The following is a 24277-nucleotide window of genomic DNA, read 5'->3' as shown; positions in this document are numbered from 1 at the left end:
TATATGTATATGTATATATATACATATATATCTTAATTTTCTTTTACCGTTAACCTCTTCAGCGATCAATTATAGTTAACAACACCAATATCAGCTCGGTTATATGTGAGACAAACCCTTAGTCAAATAACCAATATTCTTCTTTTTTTTTTTTTTTTGTGGTCTCGAATATCGCCAATTGATACTCATACGTATGTACGCCGCAACCATATAATAAATGTCAACATACATATATATTATATAGGTAATATAATATATTATATTATATTTTATGTAATGTTATTTGTGTGTATCAGAAAGGAGGCATATGCTACAAAGATTAAGTGCAAATATAAACTTCTTCTAAAATTAATGCATAATCTGATCATGCGAAATTCTACATTAATTAGTCTATTAATACATATATATGTATATATCAATACAATGTTAATTAATTAGCTCCTCCATTAACCCAGCAACATAACGCAAAATCTCGCAGCCAATCCTCGTCCTCATCATATTTGATCTGTAAAAGCATACAACACACAGTAAATGAGGAGATGATAATATATATCAGATTATTAGAAGAAAATTCGTAATACACGTGCATATATACATATATGTATGTGTGTGTATATGTACGTAAACTATTTCTTTTTTAACTTTTTTTATCACAAAATAAAACTCTCTTTGAGTTGTATATTATATAGTTTCCACGTATAAATGTATCTAAATGAAATTATAAAGTACCTGAACAGTATCGTCGCAGCAGAGTTCTATATCTTTGAAAACAGGATCAATATTATTGATTTTTTGGGATTCCATTTGCTGATCACCACACATCATGAGTTCATTATTCCTTGCAAATCTCCCGCGAACTCGAACTCTCCTATCAGCTAGGGTTTTGCGACAAGCATACTGGAGACAAAAAAAAAAACAATATTTGTATTAATAATCATGATCATTAAGTATTAATCATAAAAACAATCAAATTAGTTAACATTAATTATATGAACATATACCTTTATGGTTTTGTTGAAGTTTCTTTGGTTTCTCTTCTTCAAATATCTGACAATCCTTTCCTTCCTTTCTTCCTCCGAGTATCGACCGACTTTCATCATATTGGACTCTTCAATTGCATGTATATTTTGATTATTTTGCATTCCCTACAACAACGAAAAAAAAAAAAAGAGAGAGAGAGATTAGTTAATATTAATTGACCCGATTAATGAAAAATAAATTCCCTTAACCTTGTTTTATATATGATTTACTTTTTCCCTCAATATTTTTTTGGGTTAAAAATATATCCCATGCTTGCATTTACAAGGAAAATTGACATTATTAGAAAGAATATACTATAATTGGTGTTTACTGAGTCTATGGAGTTTTTCAATGTATCTAGACCTCAGGTCAAGTCCCAAGATATATATTTAAACTTAAAAATATTTTTTTTTTAAAAAGAAGATATATACTATATGACCATGATAGGAAGTGTATGACAATATATATGCATGTGTGCGTGTGACATACCCAATTTTTCTGTGCAGATACAAGGCCAACAGGCTTGATTAACTCCGGCAAAAACGACGTCGCACAACATTCCTCCCCAAACTCAAATCCATTTGCGTTGACATATTGAGGGTAATTAACACAACTAGTATTATATGATCCTCCGAAATTCTGAGCCCCAACAATTCCATGCAACCCCATCATACTACTTCTATAGTCGGAGAATGCTGGCACAACACCGTCCGAGATTCCAACTTGCTCCGGCAACGACGACGACGACGACATGAAGGACTCGGTCGGCGACGACGACAAGTTATTATTAGCATCCACCAAGCCAATATTTTCACCATAAAACGGCACCATAAAGTCGTCTTGGCCACCCCACATTGCACCGCCGCCACCCACCGCCGCCGCCGCGGTGGGGACAGGTAGCCCGGAGAGGTGATCAGAAGGGAATAATGTGTAACAGTGGTCTAGAGAGGAGTGGAAATGTTCAGGAATGGAAGCCATTATGGAAATTAGGAGAGGTGGTGGGGATTTGGAAAGTGGGGTTGTGGGATGATATTATAGAGAGGCTCTTCTTTTAGGATTGAATATATATAGCACAATATGTGGTATAAACATAATTATCAAAATATATATATATATGTGGTGTAAACATATATCAATATATGCAATAGTGTAAGTGGCTTTTGGGGCAGCTATGTGTCCTGCCCGTACTGTTTTGGTCAGCTATAACCGTAGAGAGAAGAAGTGAATTGGCATAATATATATTTTTAGGCAATTATAGCTAAGCTAGCAGGCTAGGCTAGTTGGGCAACTTTATAACTAAAAATAGTGTTGTTTGTTATAAAATTTATGATTTAAATTATAATTTGTGACTCTTTATAATATTTTTTTAATAAAAAATATGTATAAATTAAAAATAATTTTGAATCATAATTTTAAATTTATAAATTAAACGTTCACCTACATTTATTTACAAAGTACAAATTTTGTTCACTAAAATGTGTGCCAGGTTTAATACCTGTAAACGCGTACAGTTTGTTAGCGTCAATATGTAATTATGTGTATATAAGCTTAATTAGACATATTTTGTTTGACTTATTTCTCATAGATACATGCACTTTGAAAATGGCTATTCATTAATTAATATATTCCAATGAAGCCGCACTTGCACACCTTTTTCACAGAAATTAAAAATGAATAAAAAATTGCAAAAGTTTAAATTTTGACTCCAATATTCATCATTTATTCGTTTCTAGTTTTTCACTTTTCAAATTGCCAAACATTTGCTGGTGACATATATAAGATTACAATTTGAGGGGCGGATGGATAATTGCATGGGATTATGATTCTTTTTCGGATAAGATGAGAAACTGTTTAAGCTTCCTACCAAAATATATTCAAAAATAATTTAATAAACATTCAGATATATTTGAATATTTTGGTAGAGGGTTTTTTTTTCTAAAAAAAAAAACAAATTCCATATTTCTGTCTTTAGCTCACTACAAGAAAACTTATAAAATTTAGCTACAAATCAATTTTGTAGTTAAAAGAATTAGTTACAAATTTTTGTTTGTAGATAAGTCGTAGCTACATCGGCGACATTAAAAGTGTCTAGCTAAAAAAAAAAATGTGATTTTGTAACTAAATATGCTACCATTAGCTACACAACTTATTTTTAGCTACAAAATTTGCAAATTAGCTACAAAATTATTGATTTTTAGTGACAAAATTTTGTAGCTACAAAATAAGTTTTAAACAATGATTATGGATGTTCAAATAACATACACTTATTTATTGGAATAGATTTGCATGGATTTCCTGTTTATTTTTCTAAAATACAATTCTTGAAACTGGGAAAGATTTATATGCATATAAGTCTGTTAATATTATTAACAAGCTGGTGATATATTAATATATAAATACACACACTGACACACTACGTCGACACAAAAGCATGGGTTTAAAGTTTTTTAAGATACTGTGAGATCATGATTAAGGAATCAAAATACGCTAATGATATTAATATTTATGTCTTGCGAGCCGACTTTGCAAGCTGTATAAAAGTGGTTTATACCTTTTGATCTCTTTAGTCGAAACAACATGGACTTTGCAAATTATATATCTATATATATATATATATATATTGTACACCATGTACTAATCCATTTCGATCAATTGGATAAGCATTGTGCATGACAGAGAGAGATTTGTGTATTAGATAGGAAACGTGATCTTTAATATTAAATAATATTACTAATTAGATCCCAAATAGATAATTAAATGATAAAGAGGCATCATATACTCACCCTAGCTATATCATATTATTTGACCAGTGATCACTGGTCATGTATAGTATAAGGTATTATAAATTAAGGTGTGAATCTGTATATAGCAACTTAGAAGGAAAAGCCATTTATAGTCGTAGATATTTATTTAAAAAAAAAAAAAACACTTAGAAGGAAAAGCCATGAAGACTTCCGATGAAAGAGAAATAGAGGGCCTGATGATGATCATGTGAATATATATATATTCTTATACCGTTTAAAGCTGCACACCCATATATAAGTACTAGTAAAAAAAGATCAAACCTACTTATACCGAAGAATCTAACACATGGGCTTGTATGTTTTTGCTTCAGCAAAGCAAGTACATCATATATATATGTTCCCCCCAGGCTATATTCCTGTTCCTAACCCATTTACTGATGACAGAACCACTATGCATTCCATAAGCAAGGAGCAAAATGACAAATATGGCCTCTTTTTTTTTTAAAAAAAAAAAAAAGGGAAAATGTAACATCGTTAGTTGCATGTTTTTAACTTTTTATATCTTTATATTCGACCTCCGAAGAATAAGAGTTGTAACCATGTACAGGTCGTGTGACTCGTTGGTAGAAGAAAATATAGAAAAACGATTATAATGTTGGGGTTGCGAGCAGAAGAGGTCCTAACACTTATGAGACGTTTGGTTCATGGATTAAAATCATGAAATTAGAATCATTTTCAATTTATGTGTATTTTTTGTGAGAAAAAACACTATAACGAACCATGAATTATGATTCAAATCATGGTATGAATCCCCTTACCAAACGTATCCTTACAGTGTGTTTGGTATGAATGAAAAGTGGAAGGAAAGAAAATATTGGAGGGATTTTAGAACGAAAATTGGGAAGTTAGCTTGTTTGGTAGAAAGGAAATTGTGAAGGAAAGGAAAATTGAATGGAAATTTTTATTGGTGGGTCCCACCATATTCAATCCCTCTAAAAGTAGGTGGATTTTAGGAAGGAAAATATGGATAACTACATAAATGAAGTCAAATTACTGAATTGTCCTCATTTTTAATCCAAAATTGTCCTCATTTGGGCAAAAAAGTAATTACACTAATAATAATGTTTCCATCTCTTTAGTTTCACTTCCAATATCAAATAAGGGAAGGTAGATTCATTTTCTTTCTTCCCTATATCATACCAAACAAGTCAAGAGAAAATTAAAATCTTTTCTATTATTCTAATTTTTTATGCATTATAGTTTTCCTTTCCTTCCTTTTTTTTTTCCTTCTTACCAAATAGAATGTTAGAGTTGAGTGAGGAAGAATTTGCAAATTTTTTTAATTTTAAAATATTAAAGTCTATTTTGTTTAAATTTACTATGTTGTGCCCTGTGTCAAGCGTGCTAACACTTGACTTCATGTGTGATGAAAACTGTTAAAATTTAACTCCTCAAAGACGAAAAGTGCCAACGCTACAATTTATGATAAGCTCAAAAAAAGAATTTGTGTCATTTTGAGTTGTGACAGTAAAGTGAGATAATTGTTACTCTCGAGAGGCGATGGAGAATAAGTGTGTTAAATATTATATGCATGTATAATTATCATGTCGAGGTGGTTTCATCAAAATTTAACGGTAATTTCACACGCAATTACATTATAAGATGTAGAACTCAATTCCCCACCACAATTTTGTTTTAAAGTAATTTTTATGTTGAGTCCAGAGTTCAAAACCCCACATTTTCAATTGGAAAAGAAAATGTAAAATTTACACTACATGACATGTTTATAAGAGTGTATGTTATATGTCTAAATTTCATTTAAAAAATTAATATGTTTGTTTTTCATTAATCATCTTCTTTCCCACTACACATGTGCTTGAATAAATAACAAGTTTCAGTTTTCTAAAATCAAATGAACAATAAAAAACCACAATTATAGTTCTACATATATTATATATACGGGACTAATTTAAGCTTAAGTTCCTCTTTTATCTTGTGATCTTTTGTCATATTTTCCTTTTATCATGGCTACTTTCCAACAACAACAAAAAAAAAAAAAGGATGTAATTTATCACAATATGCACTGAAGTAGCAGAAATATTGTGCTTTTGTTCTCTATTTAGATTCTTCAAAGTTTGAACGGTATCGGGTTCAAAAAAGATTTCTTAAAAAAAATAGATAATGCATAAATCTTTTGTTATCAAAAAAGATTCCTGGGGACTTTCCTATATCTGACCTACCTAAGCTTAGGATATATCAACTTGGGGAACCTATAAAAATGGAACAATATCATGAAAAAAAAAAAAAACAACATTTTTTGTGTGACGCTTGTAGGCGAAATTTTATCTTTTTTTTTTTCCTTGGCTATTTGCCACAAAAAGTGAAAGGAAAGATAGTATTGAAGATTTGCAGGCGGGTGGTACTGATCAGTATCAGGTGCCCTGTTAATACTTTCCATCCCATCAAACAACTTAGCCGCATAACCACAGCCAGGGCCTCATGACCAATATTTCTATCCCCACTTGCATGTGAATAATTTTGTTTGTTTTTTCTTTAATGTTGTTATTCTAAAGTTGAAGTTTATGAGAATTAAGGGAAAACAAAGAAAAAAATTGATGGAGAGAGAGAGAGAGAGAGAGATTTTGTTGTGTGCCATTGGATAGGATAGATAGACAAGAAGTGATGGTGTTCAAGTTTTAAGCTAAGAGATGCCTCTAATTGGTGTATTCGTTTAGGCAACTAATCACATCTAAATATTATATTTATGCACCTGGGAAGCTGAACAAGTGCTTCGTCCTGCTTTAGTAGAGACAAGAAATGATTTTTGAAATGATATTTGCTTGTCCCACATTGGAGAGATTCATTTTCATCATTTTTGTGATTGTAGTAACATTTAAGAAGCTTAAGTAGCACAATTTGATGGAATAATTGCTAAACCTATAGATTGTTCAACCTTTCTCCTTTATTTTCTTTTTTTTTTTTTTGTTGGCAATTGAGACTGCCTTTTTTCACATATTAATAAAATAAAATGCTTGAATTTAAAGGTCTGACTGCAAAAATGAGAGGAAAAAAAAAGAAAAAAAAAACAATATATAGCTTATTACTATCTGATATCACTTGAATAGTTCTATATTATCTAATATCTTGGTCTTCATGGTAGTCCAACAAGTTCACGTTAATGCAATTGCCAATGTTGTCTCAAAGTGAATCTCAAAGCAGATTTTCTGAGCATAAAGATCATAAACAGCAATCTTCCTGTTCTCCATCATTTGCCAGTCTAGAATTATTCTGTTTTCCAAATAGCACACTTTATTTTGTTTGTATTAGCATGCTAAGATCCTCCTTGAATAGATTTGCCTATCCTTTCCGTGCACAGGGCATTTTCCTCCCTCCCTTTGGCTACGTGTGGTCGGACTGCTTTTTCAAAATTGCCCTTTTACTTAATCCTAATCGTTTCAAACATATCTTATACGACTAAACTCGTATTGTGTTCCTCCAATAAAATTTTTTCACATTAGTTAACTTAATTGTTATAATTTTTTGACATAATATGAAATTTTAATTGTGTGCCGTTTTAATTGATGTGACATGAAAGAGTGCTTTTTCAATTTTCCCTTCCACTCAATCCTATCTTCTCAAACATTTCTTATAAGCCAAGGCAAACAAATTAACATATAAACCAGAGAATGAAGGAAAGAGTCAAGGGGAGTCACATCAAAAGCTACGAAAATCAATCAAATGATTTTTTTTTCTCTTTTTTTTTTTTTTTTTGGGTAAAAGAAAAATGGTAATGATCTTCTTATTATATTCCTTACTTCCTTTACCTGAGAAAAGTTTGTAATCTTTCACAAAGATTGTAAAGCCATAGGCTAGCTACCATCTTTATGCAATAGCACATGGTATGACATCTGTACGTCAAAAACTGGCATCATATAGGAGCTCTTTATTCCCTATGTCTCAAATTAAGGCATGCACTAACACGTTTGTGTTATTAATTTTTTGTACATCCGAACAAACAGGAACATATTTTCTGATGTAGAATCAAGGACTGAAATTGCTAATCTTTTGAATCACTTTGATTGTACATTTATGGAGAGATCATTAAAGAAAACCTGTCTCAGCAGCGATTGCTGTCAAATCTCATACCTGCATATGCGCATTTCCACTACCACCAAATAATAAAAACTTCACAACCTTCATTCTGAAAGATATGCGGTGAAAATTCTAATGATATCTATGTTAACACAATAATATTTCAAGAGATTATAACATCTATTTTAGGGTGTTCAAAACCAAAATTGTATTACAATCAGGATCAAATAGCTTCAATATTGAATAAGCATGAGATGGCTGAATTAACAGTCGTGATACAATATGTGGATTAAACAGTCTGATAAATTGAGAAAGAGAGGACACACGTATCCGATGCATTCAAGATAATTCTTTTTGTACACAAAACGAAATGCCTCTCAAATCTCCGAGGACCGCAAGTAACCGAGCAGGTAGTGCAAAACATAAAGCAACTATGTACAAGCACACCTGCATTTTTTTTTTTTTTTTTTTGGGATAAAGAAGCACACCTGCATTTAACGATACATAAAGCAACGTACAAAATTTCTGCTCCAGCTTTTTGAAAGTAAGATGCTTAATTAAGCCAATATTAGCCGAAATTCCAGACAGGATAAACAAAGAACGACCAATAAACCATCCAGTTAAAGTTGGCTGGGACTGAGTGGATCCACAACCTGCCAAACTGAACAATTGACAATTGACTTGAAACCCCATTCATGTTACATCATGCGCACATCCTAAGAGCCCTGTTGCCTCTAAAATGAAAGGTGTATAAGAGATGGTCAATAAAGCCATATATGCCAAGACCAAGACAAGTTCACAAGGTGAGAAAAGTTTAAGGATTAGACATACCACTTATTATAGAACATTCCAACGAAGAAATACTTGAAGCTCTAGTGTACGTTACGGTTAAGCAATCCTTGAAATGATTGATAAAGATCTTTGTTATCAGTCCCAAATATCTCTTCTGCTTTCCTTAGAGTTTCCTGAATAATATAAACACAACCCACTCACTAGTTCAGTAACCAGTCAGCAACAAAATATCCAATAGTAATAATCATAGTAAAATTTCAGAAACTAGACAGTATACCTCTCGAGTTTGCTTTTGAGCATTTAGCTCCTTGATATTAGCTAGAAATGCACTAAATTGTTCGTACGATAGACGACTCCTGAATAATTGACTCAGTTTATCAGGCAGTGAAGAACTTATTACTTTTTCAAGAAAATCGATGACTATAACTTTCACCAGGAAAAACTTACCGAGCTTGACGAAAGAACTCCTTGCCATCAATTCGAGGAGTGCGCCCTACAGGGTTTTTTATGCAAACAACAATAATTATGACAGCAAAATAATCTAGATAAGAATGTCACCAAAGATTGCCAGCAAGTAAGCAAATATCACACTAGAGCTTAAAAACATGAGGGAGAATCTTTGCAACAAAAGATCAAGTGGACCAAAAAAGAACCGATGAGTTGGATAAAGTCTTGTATAACAATTAGGAAATAGGAATAACTATTTGCAACCTGGCAATGAACGACCGCGAGGAGGAGAGTTTGCTGCTGATGACTGTTGGCTTGAGGGATACCATGAAGACAATGATGATCGTCCGTCATATGGCAGTTTTGTAGGAGAAGTGGCACCAGAGGTTCGCTGTGGAGAAGCAAAAGCAGAATATCCTCTAGGGGACCCACTTGTGGAAATAACTTTCGGAGTTCCAGTTGGAGTAAGCCGTGGTGTGATATATGCAGTCATGGAATACCTATTCCTTGATGCTGTAGACCAGAAGTTAGTTTTGAGAAATAAACCAATTACCTCTAGAAATAAAATATGGTTTTATTGAACCACTGTAAGATTTTTATTAAAATAGAGAAATTTGAGTCCGACATTCAATAATGCACATATCCGAGAGATGAGCATAAAGTTTCGTCCAATGTAAGGTGCAAGAAGAAAAACTAAAAAACTTGAACGTAATTTATATGTGTGTATTACAGAAAGTGCTATTAATGGATGCCAAAAACGCTGTACAAACAAAAGAGACAAAATTCAAATACCTTCGTCTATTGTGCTTCCCATATCTGTAGAACCGCTTGAGGAATGTATTCCATTGTAGCCATTGGTCACGTCATCTGTTCCCGCAAGAAAATAAATAAATAAAGATGATAACCAAACCAAGTGTAACAAAGGAAAATAACAATGACAGAGAAAGTTATGCCCCTTCCAGTTTAGAGATGCACAGGTACAGTTACTACTGTATGAATATTATATACAACAGAGATCATAGTTGTAGAAAGCATATCACTACCAGTATTCTTATCTGGATGCGCCTTGGGTACTGATTGGTCACAGGTCCCAATATCAACTGTTTCAGCTGGCTGCAAGAACAAATATCATAGCTAATAAGATTCAAATTGAAAATAGAATAAAAACAAAATCTAAATGTGGTGACTCTAAAATCTTACAGATGAATTCTCATCATTTAGTGATTGCATCAGCTGTCTCTTAAATGTCTCCAACTGTGAACCAAACAGAAATAAAAATAAATAGAAGTTGGGGGAAAAAATGGTTTCAACAAGAATGGAAAAAGGGTAGCAGAACAGAAACAAAGGAAACCACAACTAATCAAACGGAAAATAAGAAAAAGTGAGAGCAGTAAGAATTGGGGAAGGATGATAAATAATAAATTGAAAATTGAACTCAGGACCATCAGTTGCAAGCTAATCACATCTGGTGAGGGCATCTTCACATATAATTTAAACATATAGAATAAACTCACAACTTTTGGATTTCCTAACATTTGGATTTGGTGTTGGAGTTAGGATTCACTTGTGCTTGAATCCAATTAACTTGTACTCTTCAGTAATTAGCTTTTTAGTTATTTACATTTCGTCTGTATGGTGAATTTAAAGTTCTTCATAAGCAATCCTCTGTGGCAAGAATATAAAGGAACAAAAAGACTCTGATTTTAGGCAGCAATTTAATATAACCTTTGCCAAATCACGGCCTAGTTTCTTTGCTGTCATTGCCAATGAATCACGCTCATTGGAGAGTTTCATCTGCACCACAAACAACAAATAAACAAAGGCACCATAAGTTCTAACTGTCGTTAAACCATATGGAGTTCAATATGTCCATACATCACATTCTACTCGATTCTCTCTCAACAAAACTTACTTGTAACAGGACAAGACAAAACAAAGCCTCCATTTAAACCATGTTAACACAGTTGTTTCATGTATCAAGTTTAATTCTTTCTTGAGTTTCGCTTGATTTCCATTTTCTTCATAACCGAAATGAAACTAAAGCAACCATTTTTATCCCAATAAATCATCTAAGACAATAATTTTATAAACTCAATGCTATCTACACATGTTGAAATACTAGGTATATATTCCAATATTTTCTGTCCCTTCACAATGAGGGGAAGAAAAGCAATAGAATAGCTTAAGAAGAAACTTATTAACCTTAAATTGCAACAATTTGGTATCAAAGGTCAAAACTACAACAAAAAAGCTTCCAATATTTAGCAAAATTCAGACTTTTCAATCCAAAATATCCTCTTTTCCGTTATCTCAGTCAAGTCCTTTCAAAAAACAACATAATAGGAAAAGAAAACTTTCCCCTTCAAAAATCCAAAAACAACCAAAACCCCCCAAATTTCTTCCCAATTCCTAAAATCCACTAACCAACCAAAACCATAACAACAATTTCATCTTCCCACACAAATAAATAAACCCTAGTGAGCCCAAATTTCCTCATTTTTACAGAAAGTCCTTTCCTTTCCTTCCTTGTTTCCTCGACTTTCTCGACAGCCAAACAATAACTAAACCAGAAAAAAGGAAAAACAAGCAACGGAGATTCCAAAGGTCTTACGTTCTCGTCGAGAGCGCGCTTCAAGCGTGACTCGGCGTCGGAATTGGCGTGGTGGAGGCGGGTGAGCTTTTCCTCGAGGTCGAGGACGATCCTGTCCTTCTCGTGGAGCCTCTGCCTCATCCTCCCCATCTCCGCCTCGAGCTTCGAGACGCGCGAGGCTATGGCCATGGAAGTGATCTTCCGAGCCAGATCCAGCTGGTCGTACGGATCCGTCGGAATCACCGACAGAATCTCGTCGGACAGGTGGAAATCGGGCCCGCCGCCGCCGCAACTGCTTCCGTTGCTCTGCGACATAATCTCTTTCTCTCTCTAGATATGTATATAAAATGTATATATATGGTTATATCTATAGGTTGATACAGAGAGGGAGAGAGAAATGGTTTGGTTGCGAAATTTCTGTTTGTTGGAGCTGATGAAGGATTAATTAAAAAAGAAAAATTAGAAAGAAAGAAATTAAAGACTAGGATAGTGTTTTGGACAGGACGATTGGAGGATTGATTTTATTTTTTTATTATTAATTCGAACCGAAATTCCCACTCTGTTTCTCTCTCATTTGAAAAATGAGTCCTTTTTTTTTTTCTTTTTCCCTCTTTTTTTTTTTTCTTTTTGTTTGTTTGTTTCTCTTGTTGTTTGGGCTTTGAGGCGGATAAGGGTTGCTGTCTGAGTTTGAAATTTTCGAGTTTTTCCCTCCAAACAAATAAGCACCCAAACTACAATGCAAACGGATGTACCAAATTTAAATTTTACAGTGTTTTCTCTCATAAAAATTTAAATTCTTCACTGTCAATAACAGTTGATACTTTGAAAAAGATACAACAACCTCCTCTGAAGCACCATCATCACAACAAGACAACCAGAGTCAGCAAGATTATGATGCATATTAATAATTGTCCAACGGTGGTTCCTAATTAATAACCGCCTTAATATTGATCGGTAATTGGCAAACGACAATTACAGGCCAAATTCACTAGTATTTAGCTGTTATGTTGTTGGTATCTATCCGACATCCACCATCAGTCGGTATCTGTCTGATAACTGTCGTGATACCAGCTACGGGCTTAAAACCACCTATTTGTTAGTGGTGGTATAACCATCGTAATGGTCTGAATATTCAATTTAAAAAAAAAAACACAAATTATAAACATAAATCTTCACAAAATCCACAAATCTATTTAAAAACAAAAAACAAAAAAAAACAAAAAAACCTCCACCATTCATGCAGTCATTGTGGCGATATGAGATATCTGTAAATCTTCTTGTGCTCCGTAACTTGGCCTCCGAGCTCAAGCTACTTACCACAAGGCCTTGATTGCCATAGGTAGCGGACATCTCACACATATATGAATGAGTGTGAGATTGTCGGAGAACCTCTGGTCCCAGCAAGCAACACCAACCGGGCTAGTTTGTGGATCCATCGACGATATGGGAGGGAATGAGCAGAGAGACGAAGAGGAGAAAGGTTCCATTGCGTTAGTGTTGTAGATCTCCTCCCAACAACATAAAGCACAGACACACTTGTCGAAATGTTGCTCAAAGTAGGGAGCCTCGTTCAGTTTGTAGATTCAAGTTTTTAATTTTAGCTGAAATGTGACTTCATGTAAAAGCTTTTAACTGTAACAAAAAAAGTTAAATGTGATTTTTTGTGAGAGTTTTTAACTGTGGCAAAACTTAAATTGAAAACTCGAATCGCTAAAATGAACAAAACTAAAGAATATTACACAAAATCAAAGCAAAAAAATGTCTTTAAATTCTTAACTAGATATTTTTTTGTCTTGATAATAGCCTTGATTATTTATAGCCCTTGTGACAGAGCCACAACCAAATAGCCCCGCTAGATTCTGAAATTTTTATTTCTAATCTTAAAGTTCTTATGAAATTTTAGTTGTGCCCCCTCATGAATAATTAAAATATACACGTACGTTTATTTGGTAAAAAATGATCATCATAGTGGTCTCACTGACAAATTTTATGACTCCTTCACTGAATAGTCCCGATCAAAATTCTTGGCTCTATTAGTGGAGAGATAGGTCTCGTTCGCTTTGCGGATTCGAGTTTTCAATTTAAGTTGAGATGTGACATTTTTTGAGAGCTTCTAACTGTAACAGAAAAAATTAGATGTGACATTTTTTAAGAGTTTTTAACTGTAGAAACCTATAACTAAAGCTCAAATTGGTGATATGAATGAGGCCATAGTGTCAGTGGGTTTAATGTGGGGTGTTGGAGAAAAAGGGTGGGAGAGAGAAAGAAAGAGGAGATAAGAAGAGAAAAAATTAAGGGCGTGTTTGGAACTCGTTTTAAAATGATTTTGTTTTTTTGTATAAAAATGAAAATGAAAACGTTTTCAATCTCATATAGAAATCGTTTTTAAAAATGCGTTTGGTAATTTTATTAAGAGATTGTTTTCAATGTAAAAAAAAAAGTCATTAATGTCTCTCTTTCTTTCTCTCTGCTCGAGAGAGGAGTAAACGAAAATAAAAAATGAAAAACAACTAAAAGTCATTTTTCATTTCTCTCTCATTTTACACTAAACCAAAAAATCGTTTTCATTTCTATTTTTGTCTTTATTGCGCCAAATGCCGTTTTAGAAACGTTTTCATTTTTTCTTTCTCGAAAAAACGTGAAAAATAAAAACGGGATCAATTTCAAACACGACCTAAGTTTTAGTGATTGAGGAATCCTTGACAGGTTTTAGGTTTAGACACTTGCAAATTTCATCACCGGTTTAACATTTTTTTGATGAAATATAAGACTTGTGACAACACTATTGATCAGCTGGTCAATATTGTCTGCATTAATATGCTAAATACTTCCGGAACCTACTAGGATATAAACATCGGCTTGCATTGATTTATATTAAAACCGAAAAGATTTTACACAAGTTTGCAATCCAGTATACTAAAAAGAATGGACCTCTGTCTAAAGGAATGTTGATATAGTCTTAATTCAAACATGTTATCCTCTCTTTAATCATGTCTTCCTTATTTTCAATATTTGGTCTAAGCAATAAAACCCCAAAATAAATTCGTGCCCAGTGTAGAGGATTTGTTCTTATGGAGTAATATTCGAAGATTAACGTTTGGTTCATGAATTCAGAATTATGATTCAGAATCATTCTCAGTTTATGTGTGTTTTTTATGAGAGAAAATACTGTAGCGAACCATGAACCATGATCTGAATCATAACACATATTCTTGCTCCTATCGAAACTTAATATCAGAATTCAGATGAAGCCAAAAATTGACGAAAGCATCGATTGGTCTCCATTCCAGCATAGGAGGGTCTTCCAATTCCATCTCTTGGATCTGTCTTTTGGTCTTGAAACTCATGTTTTCATTCCCCACAGCTGGTTTTGCGGTTGCATTGATCTCCCTCGCTTCATAATTTGATGCATCGGACTATATAGGGATAGAATTTTATTCGGCCTAACTCGGATGGAAAACGGAACATACAATCTCAAATCTATCTAAAGAAAACCCTATAAGGGGAAGATTCTCAAATTGGAGTGGAAACACTCAACTTTGTATACAATAACAATTCTCAAAATATTAAGTATCTTCTTTACAATTGGTAATGTGGCTATTTATAGCTCACATATAAAGCGCTAACAAAATAACAACTACAATTATCGACACACTAATAACAAATCATAGCTAATTTAATAAACGACAATATAACTAAAATAAATGACTATTATATCTAAAAATTCTTACATCAGTTTTCTTCGCCTATGAAAAGAACTCGACTTCGAGTTCAGTAGAATTCTTTAGAAGGCGAACGCGATGTAATGTGCGAAACTAATAATGGCAAAAGACTCTCGCTTAGGCTTGTGGAATAGCTCATTTGCATCACATCCCGAACCCACAAAGGCACCAAGACAATGCTCCAACAGAATGTGGAAAATACCAAAAATACGCATCGATGACATTGGTCACTCCCTTGGTCTTCAATTCTTCAAATCCGACTCCCATCGTACCAACAAATCAATCAAATGAAATTGATTCCCTTAATTGGCCCACTTAAAATATCAAGAACCCCTATAAAATCAATTTCTTCACATTTTCTTTCAATTTTATCCACATTAAAATAGTTCACAAGCGTCCCTGCATCAAGGTTTGCACAGTTAGGGGACGTTTGTTTCCTATATTCGTCATTAATTTTGAATTATAGTTCATGGTTTTTTACAGTATTTTCTCTCACAAAAAATACACGTAAAATAAGAATAATTCTAAATACATAAACCAAACGCCCTCTTATTAATTTCAATTTCATCCTCAACTTAAATTTTTGGTTCACCTTGGGCTTAAAGTTCAAAATCAATTTGCTCACTCAAATTTTCAATTTTATCCGTATCAAATCATCCATAAAATCTTCTTGAACTATGTCCCCACAATTAGAACTTTCATCTCCCAACATGACACATGGTGCAATTTTATTTTCTTTAAAATCAAATCAATCTCTAATAAATTGCATCACATTGAAAAATTGTGGCTTTTACCTTTCAAAGAGTATCTAGACTTGTGATACTGATTCTTTTTAAAAGCTGATGGCAATTGGAATGGACATTTGAAGAGCTGTTGCACGTGAAAATAGGATTTGGACCAAGTTGTATGTTGGGCTCATCAATTTTATTTGGGCCTTTTGGTGTTTGGGCTAGGTCAATTGTATTGAGCCCGTTACCCTCCAAGATCATCTCTGCAATACGAGGAGGAGAAGAGGACGACTTCGTGCAGCTGCCGCCGCTCTTCTTCAGTCAGACTATCGCCGCCGTTTTCTGCAGGCCGCCGTTGTTCTGCAGGTCGCCGTTGTTCTGCAGGTCGCCGTCGCCGTTGGACTGAGCGTGAACGCCGTCGCCACTGTGGTCTTCCCCTTCTTGTCGAGCACTGCTGTTGCCGTGTGCTACTTTTTGCGATTGTTGATCGTGAGTGAGAGAAGACGAACTCGAACGAGAGCTAGCGCAGCCGTACCCTCTCGCAAGCGAAGCCTTCCGCCGTCACTGCCGCCGCGTTTCCGGCGACATTGGAACCCATGTCGGTGCTGATAGTGACGAGTTTAGGGGATATTGTCGTGGACTTGTACACCGAAAAATGTCCCCTCACTTGTAAAAATTTCCTCAAACTTTGCAAGTAAGTGGATTTTCAGATTAAAAATTAGGGCAGTGGATTTTCAGATTAAAAATTAGGGCATTTGGCGAATGGGTTTCGAGTGAGTTTAATTGACTGATGAAAATTTCTTCTGTTGTTGGTTGGTTCAGGATTAAGTATTATAATGGGTGTCTCTTTCACACAGTGCAGAAGGATTTTACTGCCCAAACGGGTGATCCAACAGGAACCGGGTCCGGTGGCGATTCGGTTTACAAGTAAGAATCTTAACGAATTTTTGTCTGTCTATAATTGATCGAAAATGGTGAACTTTCAAAGTTTTTGTTTAATTTAATGATGTTTTTTCGTGTTTCCAATTTCAGATTTCTATATGGTGATCAAGCTCGGTTTTTTGGCGATGAGATTCATCTTGATTTGAAGCATTCGAAGATGGGCACTCTTGCCATGGCTAGTGCTGGAGAAAATCTCAATGCTTCTCAGGTAAAAGAATCACGGGACTGAAAATAGAGGACTGCAGAGCAGAGTTTGAATATAGACTCGTTTTTAATTTGTGTTTAATTACATCTGTTTATTTGCCAATTTGGGTTTCCCTTGTTTGCAGTTTTATCTCACGTTGAGAGATAGTCTGGACTATCTTGATGGCAAACATACCGTGAGTCTCTTGCTCTCTAACTTGTTGTTTTGGGTTGATTAATAAGTTTAGATTGAATACTGATCAAGGGAACGTAATTTAGAAGGTTTTGAAAATATTAAACTTGAACAAGTAACCTTTATCATGTTTAGCTTTGACAAGCCCCTGTGAGACCTTTTCCTGTCATTCGTTTGGAGTCTTTTTTCCTTTCGTGGTTTTTCATTAAAGTTTGATTCTATTTGGTTCATCAATGTTTTATGTTGATTCAGAAAAGTTTCTTCTAAAAGACACTTCCTGTCCCTCCTTTGGGAGTCAGTTTTTCCTGGGTTTTCATTCAAATTTGATTGTATTTGGTTCATCAATGTTTTATGTTGATTCAGAAAAGTTTCTTCTAGAAGACACTTCCTATCCCTCCTTTGGAGTTGGTTTTTTCTGTTTTTTCGCTCAAGTTTGTTTGTGTTTGGTTCATCAATGTTTTTTGTTGATTCATGAAAGTTTCTTTTAAAAGACACTTCCTGTCCCTCTTTCGAGTCGTTTTGTTTCTGGTTTTCGTTCAAGTTTTGGTTGTGTTTGGTTCATCCATGTTTTAAGTTGATTTAAAAAGGTTTCTTCTAAAAGACACTTCCTGTCCCTCTTTCGAGTCGTTTTGTTTCTGGTTTTCGTTCAAGTTTTGGTTGTGTTTGGTTCATCCATGTTTTAAGTTGATTTAAAAAGGTTTCTTCTAAAAGACACTTCCTGTCCCTCTTCGGAGTCGTTTTTGCTGGTTTTCATTCAAGTTTTGGTTGTATTTGGCTCACCCATGTTTTAAGTTGATTCAAAAAAGTTTCTTCTAAACGACACTTCCTGTCGTTCCTTTGGAGTCGTTTTGTTTCTGGTTTTTCATTCCAGTTTGATTCTGTTTGGTTCATCAATGTTTTAAGTTGATTAAGAAAAGTGTCTTCTAAAGACGCTTCCTATCCCTCCTTTCGAGTCGTTTTTTACTTTTTGGGTATTCATTCAAGTTTGATTGTGTTTTGTTCGTCAATGTTTTAAGTTGATCAGAAACGTTTTGTCTAAAAGACACTTCACTTGTATTAGTTATTTTTTCAGTTGTCATGAACCATATAATAGCAAGGACATGTACAACTAATATTTGGTCTTAGTTGATTAGAAAGTTTAAGTTGAGAAGTGTGATAATACTTGTTTGCTATTTTGCATTACTGAAAAAGTGACTGGTCTCTCATCCAGGTTTTTGGAGATTTAGCTGAAGGAGTCGAAACACTGACTCGGATCAATGAAGCTTATGTAGATGAAAGTGCAAGGCCCTACAAAAATATCAGGTTCATTCCTGTTCTATCCTTTATATATTTTGCAGATAGATTGTAACCTGATTAGACGTATCCAAGTTTAATCAAGTTAATTGACTTTTGAAATCATGATATTCATTTATCTACTTTATGTGAATAGAATCAAACACACCTACATTCTCGATGATCCTTTTGATGATCCTCCACAACTAGCTGAACTCATTCCCGATGCTTCCCCCGAAGGAAGACCAAAAGACGAGGTAATGGGTTGCTGATGAACAATATTTTTGCTTTACGCCATTTCTACTATCGTTAGACACTTGAAAAGGGTTATTTATTTCTTTTCTTTTCTTTTCTTTTCCCTTTTCCCCTTAAAATGTGTTGATTTATTGTCAATGAAAGATACTTAAGCCTCGTTCATTTCACCGATTCGAGTTTTCAATTCCAGTTTTGCTACAATTAAAAGTTTTCACAAAAAGTCACATTTAACCTTTTCTGCTACAGTTAAAAGCTCTCACATAAAGTCACATCTCAAGTCGAATTGAAAACTCTAATCAGCGAACTGAAATAGGCCTTAGTTTGAATGGCCAAGAAAAAGGACATAATAGTAGGAAATAGGAAGTTGGTGTTTTCCTTTGTACTGGTGTTCTGCTGTAAAGCTTTTATTAAAATGACAACTCATTTATGTTTCTCATAAATAGGTCGATGATGATGTGCGTCTTGAAGATGATTGGGTGCCCATGGACGAGAAATTAAGTACACAAGAGCTTGAGGAGGTTATACGTGTGAAGGAAGCACATTCTAGTGCTGTCGTACTTGAGAGTGTGAGTCTCTGATATGCGTTCATTGATTTTTCTGTTTTAGTATCTAAAGGTAATGAATTTTTTCACATATTAATATATTCTCTCCACATTATTTTGCCACGTCTGCATAACAGATTGGAGATATTCCTGATGCTGAGATAAAGCCTCCGGACAATGTTCTGTTTGTCTGTAAACTGAATCCAGTTACTGAGGTGGGTGAATCCTTTATCCCATATTGTGTCATAAGGATCCACGCTATGTTAAATAATTGTATACTTTGTATTTGTGATAATCTATGTTCATAATGAGTTTCTCCTAGTGCTTCTTTAATTGGAACATATTGTTCAATGGTTCGTTTGTTACTGCAGGATGAGGATTTGCACACAATTTTCTCGAGGTTTGGGACTGTACTATCGTAAGTGAACTCACACTAGAACTTTTTTCCTCTGTATAATATTCTTAGCTTTTCAGCTGGATGGTCAGCGAATTGCTTGGATGTCTAATCTTATGTAAATAATTTCTCAGGGCTGAAGTAATCCGTGATTATAAGACTGGTGACAGTTTATGCTATGCTTTCATAGGTGAGAGTTTTTCCATTGAAATGTTACCTTTTTTTTTTGTTTTTGTTTTTTTTTTGTTTTTGTTTTTTTTTTGTTTATACTTATCGTTTGGCATTTTCCCTTAATTGATTTTAACAAGGACACTTTTGTGTAGTACTATGCTTGATGGCACTTTTTCTTCTTTCTTTTTTTTTTTTTTTTTTTAATTTCATCTTCTTAATTTTAATGTTAAAGCAGTCTTTTAAATTTTTATCAACATTCTCATAACGTTGAATTATATCACAGAGTTTGAGACCAATGAATCATGTGAAAACGCATATTTCAAGGTATGCTATTTCCTTGGCTCGAACTTTCCATTTACTTTCTGCACGACTTCTTTTTCTTCTCTCTCTTTCTAAGGCTGAAGTCATTTTGCTTTATTTGGGTTATGACGTTATGTTACAGATGGACAATGCTTTGATTGATGATCGGAGGATACACGTTGATTTTAGCCAGAGTGTGTCGAAGCTATGGTCACAATACAGGCGCAAAGATCACAAAAAGGGTAAAGGCATCGAGTTGCTTTTATGAGGAGCCGACAGTTTTCTGGGATAAAATTAAATTTTCTATTGTTTTCTGATCTCTTAAGGGGTTGGGACTCTCTGTTTTAAATTTCTATTTTAGTCTTTTGTTCTCTGAGGGAACCTCTTCCTCTTTTTTCTTTTTATTTCTTTTTTTTTTAATTTATTTAAATTTTTTCCTTATCAATAAAATTCCCCTGTTTCTGTTTCAAAAAAAAAAAAAAAATTACATTACATTACATGTCTACCTAAAATTTTCTATGCTCAGTTATTCTTTCTGGTTTACACATTATGTTCTTTTGATGTTTTGGTTTCTGAGATTTATTGTATGTGCATCATTTGGATTCTTTTCTCATGGGAATATTGAAGTTTGTATTTCATTATTGTAGGAGGGGGTTGTTTCAAATGTGGTGCCGTTGATCATATTGCCAAGGATTGCACTTCTGGAGGCCCCACAATGAAAGACCAAGAGAGAAAGTATGTCTTAAAGGACGACAATCAACAGCGAGGCGAAGGCGAAAACTCTAGGTTTGTTTTCTTATATATGTGGACATGCATCTCTTTCTTTTTCTACCTCCTCCTGACAGTAAAACGTTATTGTAGGTATGACATGGTTTTCGATGAAGACACGAGGAGAAGTCCACGACGGGAGAAGAGACATCGGGGCCATGATTCAGATGAACGAGTAGAGAAACAAAAGATGAACAGGCAGAGCATGGATGACTCGAGGCATAGGGTTCGAGAAAAGAGAGACTCGAGGGATGGGCATAGGCAGAGTGAGAGAAGTCGTAGAGAATACAAGGAGGATGAATTGAGGCGAGAGAGATATAGGGATGAGCGAGATCGTGAGAAACGGCACCGATATGATAGAAGATGAAGTGCACTTTTCTTTGTTGTACTAATAAAATACGGATTCTCACAACTCAGACAAATGAAACAAAAGATGAACGGTTTTTAGTGCAATTATTTGATTTAATCAATCTCTAGATCATATGAGCAACCAAAAAAAAAAAAAAAAAGATCAACATGATCAACAAAATTTGAGTTTCAGCTTAAGTTTTCTTTTAGACCGGTACTCAAGGCCGCCCCTTCTTCTTCAGCCTTTTCACATAGGTGAAATTTTGCCATATCTTTTATTATTATTATTATTATTATTATTATTTATTTTTTATTCTCAAATCTCATTCTTTAAAGATAAAGAAGTTTTCTCAAACAAAAATTTAACTTGGTTCTCATGATAGGAAATTCATATACGCAACAAAGTTCATAAAACTAAACTTCTAAAAACGTCAACCCCTTAGCATAATTTTTTCCCCACTTGATTTGCCAAACCTCTTTGACCAAATCAATGCAATTTCTTTTCATACACATAATAGGTTTGTTTTACTATTCTCACAATGATTTTATTTAGTGGTGCACTTACAAATGAAGGATTAAGAAATTTAGCTAAGTAAGACGTGAAAGTTGTGCCAACTATTGGCATAAACGATTAAAGCAAAAATGAAGGAGATGTTATGTAATGAACCTTGTTAATGCAATGTGATAAGACAAGCAAGACAATAACTTGGCGATCCTCTTTCCTAATACTATCTTAGTATACACATTTGCAAATGAATTTTTGCTTGTTTTTACCACAAAATCAAAGTCATTTTCTTAGAGGATTTGTCAAGAATATTAGTGGTGGTAATGGCATGGTTGGCTGGCCTGAAATGGCAAAAAAAAAATAGACGTGGGGTATTATCATATTATCATAGTCTTTTCTAAATGTGTTATACAAAACAGAAAATTAGAAAAGAAAAAATAATGTGAGTGGACCAACCAATTATTCGCTAGAATGACAAATTCCATTTTCAAACAACCTTAATCAGACACTAACCTTGGCTCACAAATTGAAGCTATTTATACTACTGCATATAGCTAGAGGATTGCATAATCAGAAGTGATTACCTTAAAGAATGGCTTCCTTCAGAATTTCCAAACACACCAAGGCTAATCTTCTCCTCCTCCTTCTTGCTCTATTCCTTTCCTCATACCAACTCTCTCGGCTTGCTGCGGCAGACCGCGGGCTGATCCAAATCGTCTGCCACGAATCCGACGCGCCGGAAGTCTGCGTCCAGTGTCTTAACTCTGACCCGGGTGCTGAATCGGCGGACAAAGTGGGGCTCACCACTATAGTGGTAAACTGCCTAAACAACCATGCTGATTCCTTGGAGGACAAATTGTCAAACATGTCTTCTGTGTCTAAAGATCAGTCTTCCAAAGATGTTCTCATGGAATGTAGTAAAGGGTATTTGGATTCAAAGAAGGATCTCTTATCTGCAATTGTGAGTCTCAAGAGCGATGACTATGATAATGCTGAGAAGTTTGTGACTGCGACACTTTATAGGCACTTTTCGTGCCTTTGGAGTATTAAGAAGAACAAAGTGGTCAAAATCTCAAGCAAAGTTGCTTGTGAAATGAGGATTTATGAAGATCTTTGCCAGATTGCAGACAGAATGATTGAACGACTTTAGTGGATTACTTACCACTATAGACATGAAATTCTACTATGGTATGAGAAAATGAATGAAATAAGATGTACTTTTTAGCTATTATAATAACTTTGCCTTTCAAATTCCATGACTTGGGTTGTTCTTCTTTATAATTATTATAATTATTGTTGTTTTTCTGGTGTGATTGGTTGAAAGTTCATTGAGAACTGGTTTATGTTTTTATCTTACTAATAATAGTTAGCTAAAAAGATTGTTTTCTCTTTTTTTAATAATTATTTAATCTGTCGCGATTCTTTATATTACCTTCAAAAATAAAAGTAAAAAATGGTCAACATTTTTTCTATTGGTTATGAACAGTTAAGAATCAATAATATGTATGTTTTATAGTTAAGGGGTACATTAGAACTGGTGATATAATTTAAGCAGAAAATATGAAAGTTGATATCAAAACATAGAGTTCAGGGATTAAAATAGAATTATTTTGTACTACAGGGATTAATGTTAGAAAGAAAAAAAAAGTTGAGGGACCTCTTATTTTTCTTTTTTTTATTGGAAAAAAAGGTGTCAAATTTGCTAACAAATCACAACTGTAGCTTTTCCGCCTACACAATTGACATTACACTACCCTAGTCTAAACTTAAGGCACAAACTTCCCTTTTCCCACGCTTTCTCAGCAAACAAACAGCTTCCAGTTTCAGTTTCCACCCCCGCCGTCCATCGAGAATCCAATCCGACACAATATGACCTCTCTCCATGCCTCTCTCAAGACCCCGATTTTCCCGCCGACCAATCTCCTCCGCCGCCAAGGGCGAGAATGCTCACTCGTCGGAATCAAGGTCCGGAAATCTTCTCCGACGCCGATAGCCTGCCTCGGTGTCGGAGTGGAAGCACCGGACAGCGCGGCGGAGAAATTAGGGATTCCGAAGAGCAAGGAGGTGATGGAGGCGGAGGCAAAGGTCCTGGTCGGGACCTACGCGAGAGCGCCGGTGGTGCTGGAGAGTGGCAATGGCTGTAAATTGGTCGATGTTGAGGGTCGAGAATATCTCGACATGAGCTCCGGCATCGCCGTCAACGCGCTCGGCCATGGCGATGAGGACTGGCTCAGGGCTGTGGTTCAGAAGGCCGCCACTCTCACTCACG

General features: G+C 34.7%; 5 protein-coding genes across 6 annotated transcripts in view; 3 read left to right on the top strand and 2 right to left on the bottom strand.

Annotated features, from left to right (window-relative positions):
• Positions 1–971: 971 nt before the first annotated feature.
• On the bottom strand, positions 972–1998 carry LOC21399313. Its single transcript, XM_024163390.1, has 2 exons — positions 1510–1998; positions 972–1145 (listed from the first exon to the last, which is right to left on the bottom strand). Exons 1-2 carry the CDS (start codon positions 1996–1998, stop codon positions 972–974), a joined length of 663 nt encoding a protein of 220 aa, XP_024019158.1.
• Positions 1999–8047: 6049 nt separating this feature from the next.
• On the bottom strand, positions 8048–12252 carry LOC21399312 (uncharacterized protein At4g15545). Of its 2 annotated transcripts, none has more exons than XM_010094745.2 (10): positions 11707–12252; positions 10821–10889; positions 10296–10349; positions 10139–10208; positions 9888–9962; positions 9360–9608; positions 9096–9141; positions 8926–9004; positions 8688–8821; positions 8048–8590 (listed from the first exon to the last, which is right to left on the bottom strand). In XM_010094745.2, exons 1-9 carry the CDS (start codon positions 11998–12000, stop codon positions 8729–8731), a joined length of 1029 nt encoding a protein of 342 aa, XP_010093047.1. In that variant the 5' UTR covers positions 12001–12252; the 3' UTR covers positions 8048–8590; positions 8688–8728. The 2 variants fall into 2 exon arrangements, with proteins under 2 accessions (XP_010093047.1, XP_024019138.1); XM_024163370.1 differs by having other exon boundaries at positions 8048–8581.
• Positions 12253–16359: 4107 nt separating this feature from the next.
• Positions 16360–21625, top strand: LOC21399311 (peptidyl-prolyl cis-trans isomerase CYP59). The gene is made up of 14 exons (XM_024163376.1): positions 16360–16829; positions 16958–17062; positions 17168–17285; positions 17407–17457; positions 18664–18755; positions 18883–18982; positions 19424–19546; positions 19660–19737; positions 19894–19940; positions 20051–20106; positions 20371–20411; positions 20530–20629; positions 21035–21173; positions 21249–21625. Exons 1-14 carry the CDS (start codon positions 16732–16734, stop codon positions 21520–21522), a joined length of 1422 nt encoding a protein of 473 aa, XP_024019144.1. The 5' UTR covers positions 16360–16731; the 3' UTR covers positions 21523–21625.
• Positions 21626–22600: 975 nt separating this feature from the next.
• On the top strand, positions 22601–23158 carry LOC21399310. Its single transcript, XM_010094743.1, has one exon. The coding sequence runs from the start codon at positions 22601–22603 to the stop codon at positions 23156–23158; it is 558 nt and encodes a 185-aa protein (XP_010093045.1).
• A 569-nt stretch (positions 23159–23727) lies between these two features.
• The window catches only part of LOC21399309 (acetylornithine aminotransferase, mitochondrial), a 2691-nt gene continuing 2141 nt past the window's right edge, over positions 23728–24277 (top strand). The window contains exon 1 of the mRNA XM_024163375.1: positions 23728–24259. Within this exon, the coding sequence (XP_024019143.1) occupies positions 23878–24259 (382 nt within the window). The 5' untranslated portion in view covers positions 23728–23877. The remainder of the gene's footprint in view (positions 24260–24277) is intronic.

This window comes from Morus notabilis, unplaced genomic scaffold (assembly GCF_000414095.1).
Source record: "Morus notabilis unplaced genomic scaffold, ASM41409v2 Scaffold1154, whole genome shotgun sequence".
Taxonomy (NCBI): domain Eukaryota; kingdom Viridiplantae; phylum Streptophyta; class Magnoliopsida; order Rosales; family Moraceae; genus Morus; species Morus notabilis.
This window is presented reverse-complemented; position numbering and strand designations above follow the sequence as displayed.

What these genes read in the sequence shown, in the direction of transcription:
- LOC21399313 (XM_024163390.1), bottom strand. Translation starts at nt 1,998, where the DNA reads ATGGCTTCCATTCCTGAACATTTCCACTCCTCTCTAGACCACTGTTAC. An exon ending in TATCTGCACAGAAAAATTGG is followed by an intron (nt 1,146 to 1,509) that starts GTATGTCACACG and finishes TCGTTGTTGTAG; the next exon opens with GGAATGCAAAATAATCAAAA.
- LOC21399312 (XM_010094745.2), bottom strand. Translation starts at nt 12,000, where the DNA reads ATGTCGCAGAGCAACGGAAGCAGTTGCGGCGGCGGCGGGCCCGATTTC. An exon ending in GCATCCAGATAAGAATACTG is followed by an intron (nt 9,963 to 10,138) that starts GTAGTGATATGC and finishes TTGCGGGAACAG; the next exon opens with ATGACGTGACCAATGGCTAC. An exon ending in GAGTTCTTTCGTCAAGCTCG is followed by an intron (nt 9,005 to 9,095) that starts GTAAGTTTTTCC and finishes TCAATTATTCAG; the next exon opens with GAGTCGTCTATCGTACGAAC.
- LOC21399311 (XM_024163376.1), top strand. Translation starts at nt 16,732, where the DNA reads ATGTCGGTGCTGATAGTGACGAGTTTAGGGGATATTGTCGTGGACTTG. An exon ending in AAGGAAGACCAAAAGACGAG is followed by an intron (nt 18,983 to 19,423) that starts GTAATGGGTTGC and finishes TCTCATAAATAG; the next exon opens with GTCGATGATGATGTGCGTCT. An exon ending in GTGCTGTCGTACTTGAGAGT is followed by an intron (nt 19,547 to 19,659) that starts GTGAGTCTCTGA and finishes TCTGCATAACAG; the next exon opens with ATTGGAGATATTCCTGATGC.
- LOC21399310 (XM_010094743.1), top strand. Translation starts at nt 22,601, where the DNA reads ATGGCTTCCTTCAGAATTTCCAAACACACCAAGGCTAATCTTCTCCTC.